This window comes from Podarcis bocagei (genome assembly GCF_964188305.1).
Source record: "Podarcis bocagei genome assembly, chromosome: 1".
Taxonomy (NCBI): Eukaryota; Metazoa; Chordata; class Lepidosauria; order Squamata; family Lacertidae; genus Podarcis; species Podarcis bocagei.
In genome coordinates, this window is record NC_138125.1 from 114,387,945 (window position 1) to 114,406,871 (window position 18,927).

Below are 18,927 nucleotides of genomic sequence, written 5' to 3' on the forward strand. Positions count from 1 at the left end.
AATCCATCAACTACAGTCATGCTCTACAACACAACTACATTTGTTACAGCTCATCAGACAAGAGCTAGCGCTAGAACAACAGCAGGGTGTCTTAAAACTGAAGTAGTCACCCAATTAAGTTAAGAATCTGATTGAGAAGCTCAGACTGGTGCTCAAGAGAAAACAATTATGACAGGTCCAGAAGAGAAATTGACAAAACATTTCTTGTCAATCACAGGCCCCAGCCAAAATGTAACTACAACCCATTCAGAGTGATACTTCTCCTTCAAATGCCTTGGGGAGGAGACCAGCTCTCATTCACAGACTGGCCCCTAGTCTAAAATGGCTACTCACCTACAACTATTTAACAAAGATGCAAACCCAGGAACTAAGCTCTGGAACAAACTCAGAGACAGACCCTGTTCCCATATTTATTCAGGTAACGCTATGACAATACATGGCAACATCTGCCATACTATCATGAGGTTCATTCACCTGATCAACACCCAATGTGTTCACATATGCAATCGCCTGCCATGATGCCTACATAAATAAAACAAGCCAATGTTTCAACACAAGCTAATAAATCGGTACAATTCTGAAATGACTTAATTAAGAGCTTCTGTCTTCCAGAAGGAGAATATTTCAGTCTCCCCTTAAAGGGCACTCTGCTGCTGACTTGAAAGTCAACATGGTTCAACAAGATGACTTTAAAGAGAGGCTCACATTCAAAACTGCTGAACGAGAATTTGTCAGGAAGTTCTAGCCTAGATGGATCATTCAAAATTATAGTTCACAACAGCTGTTGAATTAGGATAGCATAGCTAAATGTTTAACATTGCTGTTGGGAATGCCATTGTGAATGGGTCAGTCTGTTTTTTTTATCTTGTATACCAGAAGTTGGCAGTTAGTGTACTGTGATCTCTTGATAGCTTTCTGGGTAGATAATGTACAAATTTCCGATTTCCAATTATTTAACATGAACAACACAAAAGCTTTCCTGATTTGAGGAAGGGGGTGAGGAGTGGATTTTTGTGTGAGCCTTATAGGGTGGTACTCAATTATCTTTTATGAGTAGGCCCACTGAAATTAATGGATTTGTGTTAGCAATGTTCATTCATTTCAGTGGGTCTACTCTGAGTGTAACTGTTGCATGGGGTGGAGGGGAGGAGATGAGAAGATTCAGTAGCAAGGGAGGGACAAAGGTTCCACGCACACACCAGTCCCTTACCTCCCTGGCACCTTCACTGAGGAGGACTCAGGGCTGGCAGCCTTGAATCTGAGGTTTTTGTACTGTACTTACATTACTGTACTGTACTTACATTTTGTACTGTACTCTCTGGAAGAAGGTCCAGAGAGAGGAAAGGTAAAAGGCACCCTGTTCTTTTTCTCCCTTCTAAAACATCCCTGCATAGTACAAAGAGATTTGTTCTAAAGAACATACCTTCCCCACCACAACCAATGCTTCCCCCAGACAATTTGTTAGGAGCCAGGCTAATTTCCTCTTTCCTTACTACTACTGCACTACTTTCTCTCTCAATTGCCACCACAACATTCTGAGCATCCTGCAAACTCACAGGTCACGGGAACCTCTTAGAAAGTTTAACATTTTGTTTTCCTTTTAATTCACAAACTGACTTCTGTATACATATGTATCCTCCCTACTGTTATTATTTTTTATTGAATTTTTTTTTACTGATATTCCGCTTGCAAATTATACAAACTTAAACTGCATAACAGCATGCAACCTACATGAGTGTAGGTAACATAAACAAAAGAAAAAATTAAATAAAAGTCTTACGTTTTATAAACTGGATCAAGAGAGAAAAGAGATGGAACAGTTACAATAACAGTTTATTTTAGTTACACGTATCCTTTAGACTGGCAAACACAGATAAGTAACATTGTAAGCATGTCAGTGATTTGGTTTTACATATTTTTGTTTTCATCTTTGAATAACTGGCCAGTCAAATTAACAAGGGGGGAGGGAGATAAAGTAAAGTATATACACCACACTACATTCATTGTAAAAAAAAACTACAGGTCCTGCTCTGCCATATGTGTAATTCAGCTGAATGTTTTCCTGCTTTGCGTTATACAGAATGGTGTAATATCCAATACTTGGCATCTACACGACAAAAGCTTATATATGTTTATAATTCTCAGAGTCGAATTCTGCTCTGAACCATGAATAAGAGACAACTTAGGGACTAGCTCTTATGGACAGAATCCAGATGGGATTTGCATTTAATTAGGAATTCCAGATTCTCACCATGGTTCCCACTTCTGAAAATGGAGCATTTTTCAGAGCATGTCATACCTAACTCATGCCTGGTTTAAAAAATGCCTTTAAGGAGGTCGGAGGTCAGATTCCAGGCGATGTCCACGGGGGTCTCGGACAACAGGTTCCCATATGACGGACTCTGCATATGTGGGCCAGCCACAGGTGGAAGACAGCATGCATTACTTGTTAATCTGTCTTTTTTATAGGGATTAAAGAGACCGATTTCGGAAACCTTTGCTAATTAGGCTTACTAAGGCAGAAATGGTTCCCTTTGTTTTGAGCGACGCCAACAGATTTGTGACACATAAAAGTGACGCTTTGAAAGAATCCTAGAATCGTAGAGATGGACGGGACCATGAGGTTCACCTAGTCTAACCCCTTGAATGCAGTTACAGAAAGATTCCTTGAATGCAGGAATCTTTCACCCAACACAGGGCTCAAACCCATGACCCTGAGATTAAGAGTCTCAGGCTCTACTGACTGAGGTATCCCGTGATCACACACACAGAGAGAGAATATTGCACTAAGTTGCACTGGAGATTCAAAGGTCTAACAGAAGTTAAGCTAGGTACAGTATAAGCTAGCAGGTGACACTTATGAACTCTGACTCCCTTGCTTTACATAATTGATTGTGCGCGGTATGTTATGGTTCACAGTTTGGCAATTTGTAATGTTATAGGTAAAGGTAAAGGAACCCCTGACCATTAGGTCCAGTTGTGGCCGACTCTGGGGTTGTGGCGCTCATCTCGCTCTATAGGCCGAGGCGTTTGTCCGCAGACAGCTTCTAGGTCATGTGGCCAGAATGACTAAGCAGCTTCTGGCGAACCAGACCAGCACACGGAAACGCCATTTACCTTCCCGCCAGAGCGGTACCTATTTATCTACTTGCACTTTGACGTGCTTTCAAACCACTAGGTTGGCAGGAGCTGGGACCATGCAACGGGAGCTCACCCCGTTGCGGGGATTCGAACCGCCAACCTTCTGATCGGCAAGTCCTAGGCTCTGTGGTTTAACCCACAGCGCCACCTGTGTCCCATTTGTAATGTTATAGCCTTTAGTTAATAATAAATAATAGTAATAGTAATAACAGCAACAACAACAATTTTATTATTTATGCCGCGCTCATCTGCATCTGTCTGGGTTTCCCCAGCCACTCTGGGCAGCTTACAACATATATAAAACCACAGAAAAACATCAAACATTAAAAACTTCCCTATACAGGGCTGCCTTCAGATGTATTCCAGAAGTCGTGCAGTTGTTTATCTCTACAACATCTGACAGGAGGGCATTCCGCAGGGTGGGTGCCACTGCCGAAAAGGCCCTCTCTGATTGGTTCCCTGTAACTTCACTTTTCACAATGAGAGAACCGCCAGAAGACCCTCTTAAACTCATTGGCATATACTTGTGTAATTAATAAAATTGTGGTAGACTGCACAAAAAATGTCCCATTTCTTTTTTCTCTTTTGCCACTTTTAATTTTTGTGTTAGTTTTTCCAGCAGTGCTGCCTGCCATACAACGTTATACTACTGCTCTGTGTTGTAAAGATTTCCAGGGTCTGCCTATGGTTCCTTATTTGTGATTTGCTCAGTGTCCTGACCATATAAATTGAGTAACGCCAAGCCAAGGGCCATAGGAATTATCTGTGCCATAATCAGTGATCTCTCTCCAAATATATGCTTCCAAAGTTTTTCTACTCTCTGGCACACTCCTGACACAGGGCACTCCCATCCAAAGTAGAAAATGTTGGTACATAGCTATACTAGGGCATCCTGCGCATGGGACAGCTATTTGGTTTTATATAGGATAGATGCCTAGGAGTTAAATACCATCCCGTGTACAATCTTGAAAGTTCTTTCCCTGGTTGTTGCTGAAAGAACTTTTATGATGCTTTTGGCCATTGTTTATTCTGTTCCTCTTCTTCTATGCCATTCCAGTTTGAATTCCCACCAACTTTTCAAAGTTTGTTGAGGACAGAATTGTGATTCTAAATTTATCTACATATAAATGAGATCAGACCCTTTATCATTGTGTTTTCTCCCATGACTATTTTCTCATATGCCGTTAATTGTCTCATAGCTTTTTAAAAAAAAAATCTGTACATTTGTTAAGGAGGATCTTAATTGGTGCCCCAATAGCCATGAAATTTGAACGTTCTCCAGTTGAGTTTATAACTCAAGTTACTGTCAGCGGCTGTCCTCCTTTGTAATATGCTTTTTAAAAAAATAGAACTGTTTTTCTTTCCCCACAGCCACATTGTAAGATCTATACTTATTTTCAAAAAGCAGGTGGCAGTGAAGTGAAATTAAAGGAGAAAGACCCAACGCTAAGACCTTTGCCCATTATATTCAAATTATAAATGTTGTATGCCAGTGGTTTTCAACCAGTGTGCTGTGACACCCTGGGGTGCCTTGAATGATGGTCGGGGTGCTGCGGGCAACACTGGCCTCTGTCCCTCTTTCCTTCCTTCCCTCCCTCCTCTGACACCCTCTCATGTCTCTGCCTCCCAAAGGCTTGCACAGCTATTTGTTGCAGCAGCCCTGGCTACAAGCTCCCCAGGGAAATGGTGCCTCTGGGGCTGGCCATGGGGTGCTGGTTGCCAGGAGCTTTGAGAGGCTGCCAGCTGTGCAGGCAAGGGGTGACAAAACTGACCCCCCACAGGGGTACCGCAGAAATAATGTACAGTTGAACAAGGGAGCCATGGACTCAAAAAGGTTGAAAACCTCTGTTGTAAGCATTTCATGTTCATGTAAACATGAACAGATCCGTAAACCAATGTTTCCTATGTTCCTAGCTTACTCAGCAAACTTTGTGGTCGAGCAAGAATTTGAACCCAGGCCTCTGAAGGAGCATCTCCACCCGCACTCCAGCCCAGACACTGAGGTCCAGCTCTGAGGGCTTTCTGGTGGTTCCCTCACTGCAAGCAGTGAGGTTACAGGGAACCAGGCAGAGGGCCTTCTCGGTAGTGGTACCCGCCCTGTGGAACGCCCTCCCATCAGATGTCAAGTGAATAAACAAATATCTGACTTTTAGACGACATGTGAATGCAGCCCTGTTTAGGAAAGTTTTTAATGTTTGATGTTTTATCGTGTTTTTGATATTCTGTTGGGAGCCACCCAGAGTAGATGGAGAATCCCAGCCAGATGGGTAGGGTATAAATAATAAATTACATTATTATTATTAATTATTATTATCATCATCATCATTGGTCTAAATCCAGCACTATAACCACTACACCATACTGGCGATAAATATCACAGACTTACTACCCCCCGCCAATCACACATGCACATACCAAGAATGTTGCATTTGGTATATTAGCATGGCTTAAACCTACAAAATGTGTCTCTGAGGCCTGATGCAATGCTCAGAGCCCAGAATTTTCCACACAAGTAAGGTTTGGGAATGAAAATGCCCTCTCAGCAGTGTTAAGGGGGAGAGGGGAGGGGGCCCTGAAAATTCAAAGACATGCCAGCCCTTCCTTGGCTCCAGACATTAATGAAAATAATAACTGCAAGGAATTAGCTTCCTGCCCATGTTGACCTTCTCAGTGGGACCTTTTGCAGGTATCTGCTTCCCCCCCCTCGGAAAGAGGGTGCTGTTAGCAGCAGTTGCTGTATAATTACTTACTTGATTCCTTCTAAGGAGCTTAGGCTAAGAGTTGAGCAAAGAAAGCAGATTAACAGTTTGAATGCACCCACACAATCAACACACACACACACACACACTGGTGGCTGGAGGGGGCACTCCCCAGGCCTACAGATGTGCCCCAATAAATCTAGTCCTAATCCTGCTTCAACAATGGGGTTTTCATTAATTGTAGGGTAATTACGCTTTGCTTGTGCGGGAGGCCAGAGAGGGAGAGGGGCAGGGAGGAAGGGGCTGCCATTACAAGGTGGGAATGAGGCTGGGGGAGATAGAGCTCCTCCATCCTCAACAGTCAGATTAGTACCATGGGATGAAGAGGAGGAGGAGGTGGTGTGGTGATGCGGCCAAAGGCTCTGCCAGTCACATGCTTCCCGCAGTTGCCTAGCAACAGCAAAGCTCAGAGAAAAAGTTCTCTCCTGCAACTTCAAATCTGCCAGGGAGAGCCTGACCGATGGGAAGGGGGCTTATTATTCTGCTTTGGACAAAAACAACCACCGTTCTTTGCTTTGCAAAAAGGAAACGCACAAACACAACCCCTCCAGCGTACAAATTTGCACAAATTTCCCTCCAATACATACATACATACATACATATATTTGTATATGTATATGTACCGGTATATATTTCATTGCAACTAAAAATCGCGCGCGCGCACCGGTCCAAAGCCACCCCACTGCAAGACGATGGTAAGCGGATGCACCTTGCAGCAGCAAAAAAACAAAACCACCCTCACGGCCCTCGTGCGCGCGCGATTTAGAGTTGAAATGAATCTATGCCCAAATTGCAAAGCCAACCAACAGCCGTCCGCACGAGCGACTAGCACCAGCTCGGCCCGCAACAGTTCCAAAACTGTTGAGAGGATGAACTCGCGAACACAAACGCGGGCTGGCTGAGCGCGCGCGGGGCTGGGGGCGGGTCCGGGTGCGAATTCGGAGCGCCTTTGAGCGAGCGCGCTTGTGAGGAAAATCCCTCCTCGGCGATGGAAGAAGCTGGAGCCCGCTTCTTTGTCGCTTGTCAAGCGCGTCCACTGTTGGGAGGGAGAAAGTTATTTTCCATAGAGGACCCGCTAGGTGGGAAAAACTAAAGGAGAGCAAGCCCCCTCCCCCACCACCACCCTCAGTCCTCTTTCTCCCCTCCACCATAAAGACAGGGAGAGAACTTGCCTGCCCCCTCCCTTAAAAAAAAACCACTTAAAAGTTGTGGGGTTCCCCCTGGAGCTGCAAAGGCGCGGGGGGGGCTTACCTTGGCAGGCAGCTTGCAAGATGCATGCAGCGACCAAGGCGAGCACTTGGCAGGCAGCGGCTGCTCCGCCGTCCAGGCGCCGTCGAGGTCCCATCTGCGCGGGGATGCTTGCAGGGAGCCCACGCAGCTGGCCGGGCTTGGCGAGGAAGGCGCGCTTCTGCAAGCACCTCTCGGGCTGCCCTCCCTCTGTCTGTCTGTCTGCCTGTCTCTCTCTCTCTTCCCGCCCGCCCTGTCTTTCCCGATCCCGCTAGTTGCAGAAGAAAGGCGCGCTCGTCAGCTGAGGCATCGCTTGGCCTCGACGCTCCCACCCTCTCCAGACATTGCATAAAGCTCTTTATACCCGCCGGCCCCGGAACTAGCATGAGGCATTTGCTCCAGGCCCGGGAAGCCCGGGCAGCGCTTGCCCCTCCCTTCAATTGCACTTTGCAACCGGGGCGCGCGGAGATGCAACTTTGCAAGCGAAACTTCCAAGTCGCTTCCTGCAGGGTCCCTGGCCTTTGCAGCAGGAGCGAGGTGAGGCAAGAATCACGACCCAACAATACTGAGCAAGTTTCAAGTGGGACTTTTTCGCGAGGAGCTGCTCCCCTCAAAGAAAGCTTGTCAAGGGTGGGGGTGAAGGCAAGATTTTTTTGGAGGGGGGTCGTTTCAAATGGGAGAGTTTTAATTTCATTCCAGTCATCATCATAATCAGGGGCGCCGACTTATAAAAAATATTGGGGGGGCCCATACCAGGGTCCTGCCGCTGGTTCGCTCGGGTAGCCGGGAGAACGCAGTTCGAGGTGGCGGTGTTGGGGAGAGACCCTCGCTCAGGGCGCCACTAGACTTGGCGGCCGGCGGCCTATCTGGGGGGTTTTGGAGCGTATTTCGGCGGAGCGATTGGGGAGGAGGGGGCTTGTTGCCGGATTCTTCAGCTGAGCCGGAGATCCGCTGCTGGGGGTCCCTGGGCCGAGTTGTGAGCACGGCCTGCTGAAGGGAGATCCAGCCGATTGCGCGACAGGGACGGCCGGGGCTCTCCGGCTAGGGCGCGCGGCTGGCTGGCTGGCGAGGGAGCAGGTGGGGAGGAGGCGGGGGTCCTCACTCTCTTAGGAAACGCACCCGTGCGCCCGATTGCCACGAAGTCCGAAGGGTGCGTGTGTGGAATTAAAAAGCAAAAACGAGATACGGGCAGGGCAGGCAAAGAGTTTTCTGCAAGAGGATGGAGGGCAGGTTGAAGAGAAAATCACTCAGGATGAGACAGTCAAATCAGCCATGATAAAATGGGCTCAGGATATTGGGTATAACATCATGTTTGAGGACTGGGAAAGGTTATGGACCACCGGAATGAAATTCACGGCATGTAATGCCTTGAAGGAAAATATTATGAAAATGTTTTATAGGTGGTACATGACCCCAGTCAAGCTTGCAAAAATATATCACCTGTCTGATAATAAATGTTGGAAATGTAAGGAGGCTGAAGGGACATTCTTTCACCTCTGGTGGACTTGTCCAAAAGTGAAGGCCTTCTGGGAAATGATCTATAATGAATTAAAAAAGGTATTTAAGTATACCTTTCCCAAGAAACCAGAGGCCTTCCTCTTGGGCATTGTTGGCCAGAAAGTGTTAAAGAAGGATAGAACTTTCTTTATGTATGCAACTACAGCAGCAAGAATACTTATCGCAAAATATTGGAAGACACAAGATTTGCCCACACTGGAAGAGTGGCAGACGCAATTGATGGACTACATGGAACTGGCTGAAATGACTGGCAGAATCCGAGATTTGGGAGAAGAAACAACGGAAGACTGGAAAAAATTTAAGGACTATTTACAAAAACAATATAAGTTGTATGAATGTTAAAAATTTACACGATTCGGAAACTATAGCTTCAGCAATTAGATTTGGGAAACAGGAAATTATATTTTAAGTAAGAAAAGGTCAAAATCTAAGGTAATACTATGTTTAATTTAAGATATAAGTAACTGATGAAAAGTATGTTAAATTTAGAGGTATAGTATTTGAAAAGTACAAAATAAGGTACGAAACAAGGTAATAATTTGCTGATATCTTTATTATAAAGAATGCAGGGTAAGGGAGATGCGAGGAAGTCCAGTTAGTTATATAAAAAATGTGTTGAATGGTTGGTTTTCTTTTCTTCTTTTTCTTTTTTTCTTTTTCTTGTTCTTTTACTTTTTTCTTCAGTGTATGTTTCTAACTTTGTATTTGAAAACTTAATAAAATAGTTATAAAAAAAGAGAGAGAGAAAATCCTTTCGCTTTTCTGGGGCGCAGGGAAGTCTCAGAGCCGGAGGTTGGGGAAGGGACCCCCTTTGCTCTGCCCTCTTCTCCCGTCTTAGATTCGCATGGGGGTCCCCGCCCGAGCTTGCCTGGCCACCGGGCCACACAAGGGCCGCGCTCTACGCGGCGCACCTTGCTAGCCGCGCAGCTGTCCTCCGCGGCTGTGGAGCGGCCCTGCGCCGGTGCCCAGCCCCTCTGGGCGCCCGCTGCGCTGCCAATGACAAGCGGGCGACGTCGCGGGCGGGGAAGGCGTCGCTTTCTTTCCCGATCCTGCATCCTCCCAGTCTTCCAGCCCTTTTTTGGGTTGGAAGCTCGTCTCGTTCGCCCTTCTCCTTTCTTCACCCTGCGCGCAATTTTCCTCCCTCGTCTCCCTCCCCATTTCTCCTTCCTTCCTGACTGACTGGCTCTGGCTCTGGCTCGGGCTCTGGCTTTGGCTTTGGCTCTGGCTCGGGCTCGGGCTCGGGCAGCCACAGCGTCGGCGGTGTTGGCGATCGGCGGCGCGGGGGGATGGCCCTCCCGGGGGAGCCGGCGCTGCTCAATGGGGTTGCCAAGGAGACAGGCCGGCCGCCCCCTCCCCCGGCCCAGCGCCCCCCGCCGCACCGGTGCCCGTTATTGAGCTGGTGCGCGCCGGGCGCCCTATAAAAGCCGCGGACGCGCCCACCGCCGCCCGAGATTATTGGGGGGGCTGAGCCCCCCCAAACGAATTTTTGAGGGGGCTCGGGCCCCCTCAAGCCCCATGGAGTCGGCGCCTATGATCATAATTCCTTATACAACAGCTGCAATATTTTATTTGTGTTGACACATTAAATGATTTATAAAACTACAGGTGAAGATCTCAAACTACCAGTAAGGTTTTGGAACACAGAAATAAAGAAAACCATCAATTCTCACATAATTCCAAATTATAGAATTTGGTATTTGAATGATTGATTGTATTATAAATTGGTATTGTTATAATGAGGCTATTATTGGATTATAATTGAAAATTAATTTTAAAAATTATAAAAAGAAATTGGAGAGTTTTCTTTTAAAAGTATGAAATGCTTTATAAATGGTTCCCAAGTGGCAGCTGGGCAGCTAGCCGGCCATAGAGGGGTGCTTAAAATGTGTGATACAGCCCCAACACGAATACCCCATACAAAGTACTGTTATGTTAATGTTATTGTTTCAGTGGACCTTCATCTATGGGTTCAGTGACATGTTTTCCCAACGTACATTGTCTTCACATGACTAAATTTGCTTCTGTTATGCCCACCTGCACATTTTCAAACCAGCTGTATTATTCCCAAATCTGTCCTGGTGTGACCTGTGTCATTTCTCTCCCCCCCCCCATTCCCCATTTTCCATCTCTCTCCCCCTGCACACACACATGTCCCAACATGATGAATAGGGAATAACTAAATAGCCCTAGAGCTATGGAAGAAAGGGTAGCTGAAGCAAAGCAGTTTTGAGAAACCTAAAATGCATGTGCATCCTTGCACAGTCAAGTACGGAGAATGCTGGTTCTTGTGAATTCAGAATGTACATCTTCATTAACAGATAGGATTACGTACTCCGATGTTATTCTTGTTTTAAGGAAAGAGCTCTCCAGGACTGTAGTAGTTATAAGTTATTGTTGTGAAAGGCTGTTGCAACAATTTGTGTCACTGACCACGGGCGTAGCCGGGATTTTTGTTGGGGCGAGCAAGCTTTTGTGGAGGGGGTGCCAGAACCTCACATTTATATTGTTTTTATTGATGGGGGCAACTGCCCCCCCCCCCGGCTATGCTCATGTCACTGACAGTTTTTCATTAGTGATCCTCAGGTGTTTGCAAAAATTTCAGGGATTACTGTGGAGGGTGGGGATGCAGTTTAGTGGTAGAACAGTGCTTTGTTTGCAGACGGTTCAAGGTTCAATCCCTGGCACTTCCAGAGAGACCTCTGTGAGACACTTTGAGGCTTAGCTGATATACATCAACCCAGAGGGTAGGATCCTAAACTCTCAATTGTGGATTGTGGCCCATAGTTAATATATAGCACATCAGAAATATGCATGCACCCTGGTAACTACTACTAAATCAGATTAGTTTACTATGAAAATAAAACAAATGTATGTAGTTACTACAGTTATTAAAAATGAATCTCTGTTTTGGTGGATATTTGGTTGTGTCCCCCCTCCCCACGGCCATCAGTTGTTAAAATCTTAATGATTTATGCTGGTCTTCAGAACATAATGGAAATGGTCTTACTGAACTCTTATTGCTGACTGTTTTTACTATTGTAATGTGTTGTCGTGATTTTAGAATTGTAATGTCAGTGGTGCTTGTGTGTTGTAATTTATGGAGCTTGTTAGCCACCCTGGGCTCTCTTGTGAGGAAGGGTGGGATACGACGCAGTGTGCATCACCCACAGAGTATCAAACACAATGGGAAACATTCTTTCCGAGTCTCAGGTGTTTCCTGTTAATACAAGGTGTGGGGTGGCTGTCAAAACTAGAAACTAATTTCCAGCCCAGAAACCCTTTCCTCTGGAGTTTGTTACTCATTGAATTACTCCAAGATCACAGTCAAATTAAGTAGATCGTAGACTGCAGCTGGCATGAGCAAGTGGATGAGATCTACATTATGGCTGTCAACCTAGTTCATGCCTGCAGGCATCTTGAGTTCTTCTCTGCATGATTACTGTACGCTTGTTGATTGGCAGCTCTATCCTATGTGCAGCATTATGAAAGTTCTGCACAACTCTGCTGTGTTTTTTCTGTCCTCCCTGCCCCATCTCTTCCTATCCCACTAGTTGCAGAAGAAAGGCACGCTCATCGGCTGAGGCTTCAAGTTTTCTTTATACACCCACCCTCCAGACATTGCATAAAGCTCTTTATACCTGCCGGCCCCAGGCACAAGCATGACACATGTTGTTCTTCTTTGGTGACCCATTCATACATGCAATGTCACAGCCATCCGGTTGCATCTAACCTTAGCTGAATTTAGTTCTTAAACAATTACATTCTACTGTGGTTAAGATCGCAGAAGGGAAGGGCGTCTGTTGCCAAGACTTGTTTTTTGGTGTCTGATGTAGAGAGGTATGTAACCTCGGGTTACATACTCTTCAGGTTACATACGCTTCAGGTTACAGACTCCGCTAACCCAGAAATAGTGCTTCAGGTTAAGAACTTTGCTTCAGGATGAGAACAGAAATTGTGCTCCAGTGGCACAGCAGCACCAGCAGGCCCCATTAGCTAAAGTGGTGCTTCAGGTTAAGAACAGTTTCATGTTAAGAACAGACCTCCGGAACGAATTAAGTACTTAACCCGAGGTACCACTGTATATCCTTTAGAACATCCAAATTTCTTACCAAGGCTTTAAAAATTCATGTAATAAAACTGAAAGGGGAAATGGGAAATGATTTATTCTGTAAAGGTTGTGGAGTAGGAAGGCAAACCACTATTATTAGCAGTATTATTGTTATTCTTATTTTTATGTGCGTAATGGCTGCTCGCTAAACACAATAAATCAAACTGAACTGAATTTAGTTCTGGTTGAAATCAGTAGGACTTGACCTAGTTGTTACTAACTTCATTCAGCTAACCTAGTCTGGTTCCAGCCTATCAAGTGATTAACACGCATGTGTGAACCTGCCCATATTCAGCGAAGCACAAGACAGTTAATTATTTCTCTTCCTTTTTTACATGCACATCTAAATACAGAAGCCTTGGATGGTAAATATTATTTAAATATTCTTAATTCTTCTGGTTAAATGTATATACAACTTAGGAATTTTTGTTTTTTGTTTTGGTTAACTGAGCTTGACACTCCAAACCTGCAGTTCAGTGCACAGGAATAAGGTCTGTTCTATGAAGGAAACAGTTGCAGATGACTGTAATTTGATGTCACCATGTGGAAGACAGACCTCCTGGCCCAGGAAAATAAAGGGCAGACGTGTTACAGAACGTCACAATTTGGGTATACATTAAATTTTGGCAAAAAGTGGTATAATTATTAATCAACAACAGAAATGCCGCCTTTACAGCGACACAACTTGCTGAAACCTTAAAAATTGCTGAGGTGTGTGCATTTTTAACCTAAATCTGAGAACTCTGACCGAAATAGGATGCCTCTGCTAATACATGCTCCAAAGAGTAATACTTGGTTATATTACTTTTTATGATTCCTTATGCTCTCGGGCCATATCCAGGGCTGTTAACTTGGGGGGGGGGGGAGGTTCACACGATCAAACTTCCCTGCTGGATGTTCCAAACGCAAGGAAGAGCCCATGCGAAATTATACCCTTTCAAATGTCAAGACAGCTGGGAACTGTTGGTTATTTACTGGAGGGCCCTTGTCTCTCAAAATCCCAGACTCCCTCTTCTTTCTGCCTTGATCGCACCCTCAAGGACTCTCTAATAACCTCTCAGGCGTTTCCATTAGAGCAGGGAGAAGGGAAAGCAGAAGGGAAAAGAGCAAGAGTGTGCAAGGTTTTCAGCAGGGGTTGTGATTTATGCAGGTTCAGGGCTGCTTGGGTAGTGGTACGACACAGCACCGGGGTCAAGCCACAAGAAACACTGGGGGCAGATCAGAATATTCAATGAGCTTCCTGGCACCTCTGAATCACAAAGAAGGGATCAGATCTCTCCATCACAAGATCTAGAGCTGCTGAGAGGGGAAGGGGAGGAGGAGGGAGGGAGGGGCTCTCCAAATCTCTCTCTGCCTGCCGGCCTGTCTCCATTCTCTACAGGCCAACAGCTCCTGAAACATTCCTTTCTGCCCCGAAGGGCTTTATTCCCCCTGCTATTGTTGTTTGCTTTGTCTTGCAGGGTTGCCACTGGAATTCTTGTCATGGTTTCACAGCAAGGCACAGGCGGCTGGAGGGGTAAGCTGGCCAGACCAAAGCAGCTGCAATGCGAGTCTTAACAACAACAAGAAAAATCCTAAATCAGGGGTGGGGAGAGGCAGGAATCCATTGACAGCAGCCAATCTTGCCCACCCCCGTTGATCCCCACAGAAAAAAAAGTTGCAATGGTCACAGGTTGGCTACATGGAACCTGGCAGGTGAGCATGGCCAGAGAAGTCCCAAGTTGCCCACTTTGCACGAGCCCGTGGGTTTTAAGGAAGGGGTTATTATTTTTACATGACCCGGGAAATTGAAGATCTGAAGTCTTGAAAGACTCGCCATTAAGAATCATAGAATTGTATGGCAGTATGGTAGCATAAAATCAAAGAGCTGTAGAGTTGGATGGGTTATCTAGTCCAACCCCCTGCGATGCAGGAATCCCAACTAAATAATCTGTGACAGGTGCCATTCAACCTCTGCTTAAAGATCTCCAAGAAAGGAGAGTCCACAATCTTCCAAGGGAGACCGTTCCGGTGTCAAATAGCTCTTGCTGTCAGAAAGTTTTTCCTGGTGTTTAGTCAGAATATCCTTTCTTGTAACTTAAAACCATTGAAGTCTCTGCGGGAGCTGGTGATCTTACCTGGGAAATGGGGAAGGCTGTCTTTAGGTGACCTGGAAAAACTGCAGACAAACGCCAGCTCCCTTGGCCTGTAAAGCGAGATGAGCGCTGCAACCGTTTGCGACTGGACTTAACTGTCAGGGGTCCTTTAACTTTACCTTTATAGGACAAGAGAGGTGCCTAGGATTCCAAACACGGCAGTGAGAGGAGTATGCTGTGTGTTTAGGAATGTGATGCCTGCTTGCTAGCTTTTCTGCAACATCTGAAGGCCACGTTGAAAAAGAAAAAAGATTTCTCTCCCTTCTCCTTTGCAGGCTGTTGAAAGGAAATGGAATGTTCCCTGGCCATGTGCTGTGTGGCTTCCTCTGAGCGCATGTCACTCAAAGGCAAATTAAAAGGCAGTGTAAATATTCTTTGGCAGAGATCAAATAAGCATACAAGTGTAATGCCATTTTTTTCGCATTAGAAAGTTGCAGAAAATGTGTTCCAGTTTTATTTCAGCACATGAATACATCTATTGGATTAGATGACCCTCAGGGTCCCTTCCAATTCTACAGTTCTATGATTGTATGAAAATAGCTTGTTAGTACAGTCAAGAGTCAGAGGATGGTTTTCTAGGAATGATTTTATCCAGATACCAATAGCTCCTGTCTTCTGGAATAAACCTGTCTTGGAAGGGAACAGGGATGGAATTGTGATTCAAGGTACCTCTTTGAGAGAGCAAGCAACATTATATTGTAATTTTATGTTGTGAACTGCTCTGAGATCTATGGACATAGGGCAGTGTACAATTTGATAAATTAAAAATTATATATATATACCTGTACATTAAAACACACTATAATCCATTTAATGAAGACACCAGCTACAAAATTATTGGATACATGGCTACGGTACTTACAATTTCTTACTTCTTAAAAAAAATAGAAGTAACATTCAACATTAAGTTAACATCAATCTGAGTCTTAAGTCATATTTTTTTTTAAAAAACAACCTCAAATTATTTTAATAGCATCTTCACCTTTAATACGATGGTGAACATGAATTGGTCCGATAAATGTATTGCCCCAATTGTTCTGTGGAGTCAATACCTTTGCCAAAAATCTGACCTCAGTGAAGTGTATTGGGAAGGGAAATGATACTTCTGATAATCTGAGAAGATATGAAATGATTTGGACTGTTTCCCCAGTTTGGGAAATGTTTGTTTTTGCACTTCGTTAGTTATCAGAAAAGCTGATAGTGCCTTCCTGTTCGGAGTAGTTGCGCAATCTTCTGGTAAATCAAACACTTGACCTGGCCACTAAGGTTAAAAATTTGAATTCAGACCAGAGTTCACTTTGTGTGTCAAAACGAATCAAGCTTTTGAGATAGAGGCGTCTTGAAATTCAGAGAGGATAAATGATTAAAGAGGGACAGAAAATTATGGCAAAAGCCAAACTCCAGTTTCCTAAATAGGTAAAGTGTACAAATGAAAATGGGGAAATAATTGTTACTTGCTGCAATAAGCTACATCCACAGTCAAGTCTTGGGAAAACTCAAAGCTTTTATGAAAAGGAAACTTTTTTTTTTGCACCTTACCTGACCGCTAACATAAACCTTCACTTAGTGGTACAACACCAGCTTTGGACACAAAAGATCCCAGGTTAAATCCTCAGCATTACTGTATTTTTCGCTCTATAGGATGCATCCGACCATGGGACGCACCTTGTTTTAGAGGGAGAGAACAAGGGAAAAAAATTCTCCCCCTCTTTGTGCAGCGCCCCTTCAGCGAAGCGGCAGGAGAAACAGAGCCCCTTCCATTTCTCCTCCTGCTTAGTTGAAGGGGCGCTCCGCCTTAGCTGAAGGGGCTCCTACCCTTCAGCGAAAGGAACCTGAAGCCTCCAGAGTGCACCTGGAGGCTTCAGGTGGCTATCTTCGAAGCCTGAAGAGCAAGAGGGGTTGGTGTGCACTGACCGCTCTCACTCTCCAGGCTTCAGGGAAAGCAACGTGAAGCCTCCGGAGCACGGAGGGAGCGCTCCCTCTGCGCTTTGGAGGCTTCGCGTTGCTATTGCTGAAGCCAAGGAACCTGCATTCGCTCCATAGGACGCACACACATTTCCCCTTAATTTTTGGAGGGGAAAAAGTGCGTCCTATAGAGCGAAAAATACAATACATAGAATTGTAGAGTTGGAAGGGACCTCGAGGATCATCTAGTCCAACCCTCTGCAACGTAGGAATATGCAGCTGTCCCATATGGGGATCGAACCTGCAACCTTGGCATTACCAGCACCACGCTCTAACCTACTGAGCTGCCCACTAGCACCCTAGGTAAGGCTGTACAAATTAAAATACTGCTCTCTGGAATCCCAGGCAGTACTGATAGTTCTGAACTAGACAGAACAGCAGTCTGACTCAGTATGAGGCTTTGTGTCCCTATGATTCTAAATACAGAAAGTTCAAAGAAAAAGTACAGGCAGCATCCATTAGCCTGACAATGCAACAGAGCAGCTGAAGAGTTATTCATCCGTTTTTCTATAGCAAAGCATCAGTGCCACACAACATTGCATATTTCTCCCCCAAAGAAGAAGAAGAAGAAGAAGAGTTTGGATTTGATATCCCGCTTTATCACTCCCCTTCAGGAGTCTCAAAGCGGCTAACATTCTCCTTTCCCTTCCTCCCCCACAACAAACACTCTGTGAGGTGAGTGGGGCTGAGAGACTTCACAGAAGTGTGACTGGCCCAAGGTCACCCAGCAGCTGCATGTGGAGGAGCGGAGACACGAACCCGGTTTCCCAGATTACGTGACTACCGCTTCTTAACCACTACACCACACTGGCTCTCCAAATTTTCTTTGGGAATGCACAATGGTCCTTGCCATTATGAGAATAAGCAGCAGCAAGCCTTGGGCTTTCCTTTACGCCCTAGGAAAGATTTGGTGCTTCTGTTTGCCTCAAACCACATTTTCTCTCTCATTCAAACACGGCAGACATTGGTTTGGGGAAACTACAAGCCTCCCTTCAGAGGTTAATGTGTCAGACTAGGACTTTGAGTTCCTTGGAGGGGAAAAGTGGGGTATAGATGCAATAAATCAATAAATGATATAAGGTGGGAGTGGGGCTGTGCCAGTTAGACTCACTAACATTGCACCCTCCAGCTTCCCCCTTGGCACCTGCAACTATAGTACAAGAATTTGCCCCAGGGAAGTCCTTGCACTATTCCCTGGGTAGTAGGGCAAAGTGAAGCATGCAACACTGGGGACAAGGTACCGTATTTTTCGCCCTATAGGACGCACTTTTTCCCTTCCAAAAATGAAGGGGAAATCTGGGTGCGTCCTATGGGGCGAATGCAGGCTTTTGCTGAAGCTTGGAGAGCGAGAGGGGTCGGTGCGCACCGACCCCTCTCGCTCTCCAGGCTTCAGGAACACATCCACAGCCTAGGCAGCCCTACGGGAGGTCCGGCAGGGATGTCTAGGCTGCGGATAGCAGCCTGCCGCCCGGCGGGCGGGCGCCCTGAAGCAGAGCGCCCCCCTCGCCAGGCAGACATCCGCAGCATGGGGAGCCTTGCCAGAGTTCCCGGCAAGGCTCCCCACGCTGCGGATAGCAGCCTGCCGCCCAGCGGGCGAGGCGCCCCGAAGCAGAGCGCCCCCCTCGCCAGGCAGACATCCGCAGTGTGGGGAGCCTTGCCGGACTTCCCGGCAAGGCTCCCCACGCTGCGGATAGCAGCCTGCTGCCCGCCCTGAAGCAGAGCGCCCCCCTCGCCAGGCAGACATCCGCAGCGTGGGGAGCCTTGCCGGACTTCCCGGCAAGGCTCCCCACGCTGCGGATAGCAGCCTGCTGCCCGCCCTGAAGCAGAGCGCCCCCCTCGCCAGGCAGACATCCGCAGCGTGGGGAGCCTTGCCGGACTTCCCGGCAAGGCTCCCCACGCTGCGGATAGCAGCCTGCCGCCCGGCGGGCGGGGCGCCCTGAAGCACAGCGCCCCCCTCGCCAGGCAGACATCCGCAGCGTGGGGAGCCTTGCAGGAGTTCCCGGCAAGGCTCCCCACGCTGTGGATAGCAGCCTGCCGGCCCCGCAGGGGGGGGGGCTGATGCAGAGCGCCCCTC

General features: G+C 46.3%; 1 protein-coding gene across 1 annotated transcript in view; it reads right to left on the bottom strand.

Annotated features, from left to right (window-relative positions):
- Positions 1 to 7,528, bottom strand: part of LRP2 (LDL receptor related protein 2) — a 145,084-nt gene extending 137,556 nt beyond the window's left edge. The window contains 2 exon segments of the mRNA XM_081189106.1: positions 7,152 to 7,270; positions 7,272 to 7,528. Of these exon segments, the coding sequence (XP_081045232.1) occupies positions 7,152 to 7,270; positions 7,272 to 7,513 (361 nt within the window). The 5' untranslated portion in view covers positions 7,514 to 7,528.
- Positions 7,529 to 18,927: the final 11,399 nt, after the last annotated feature.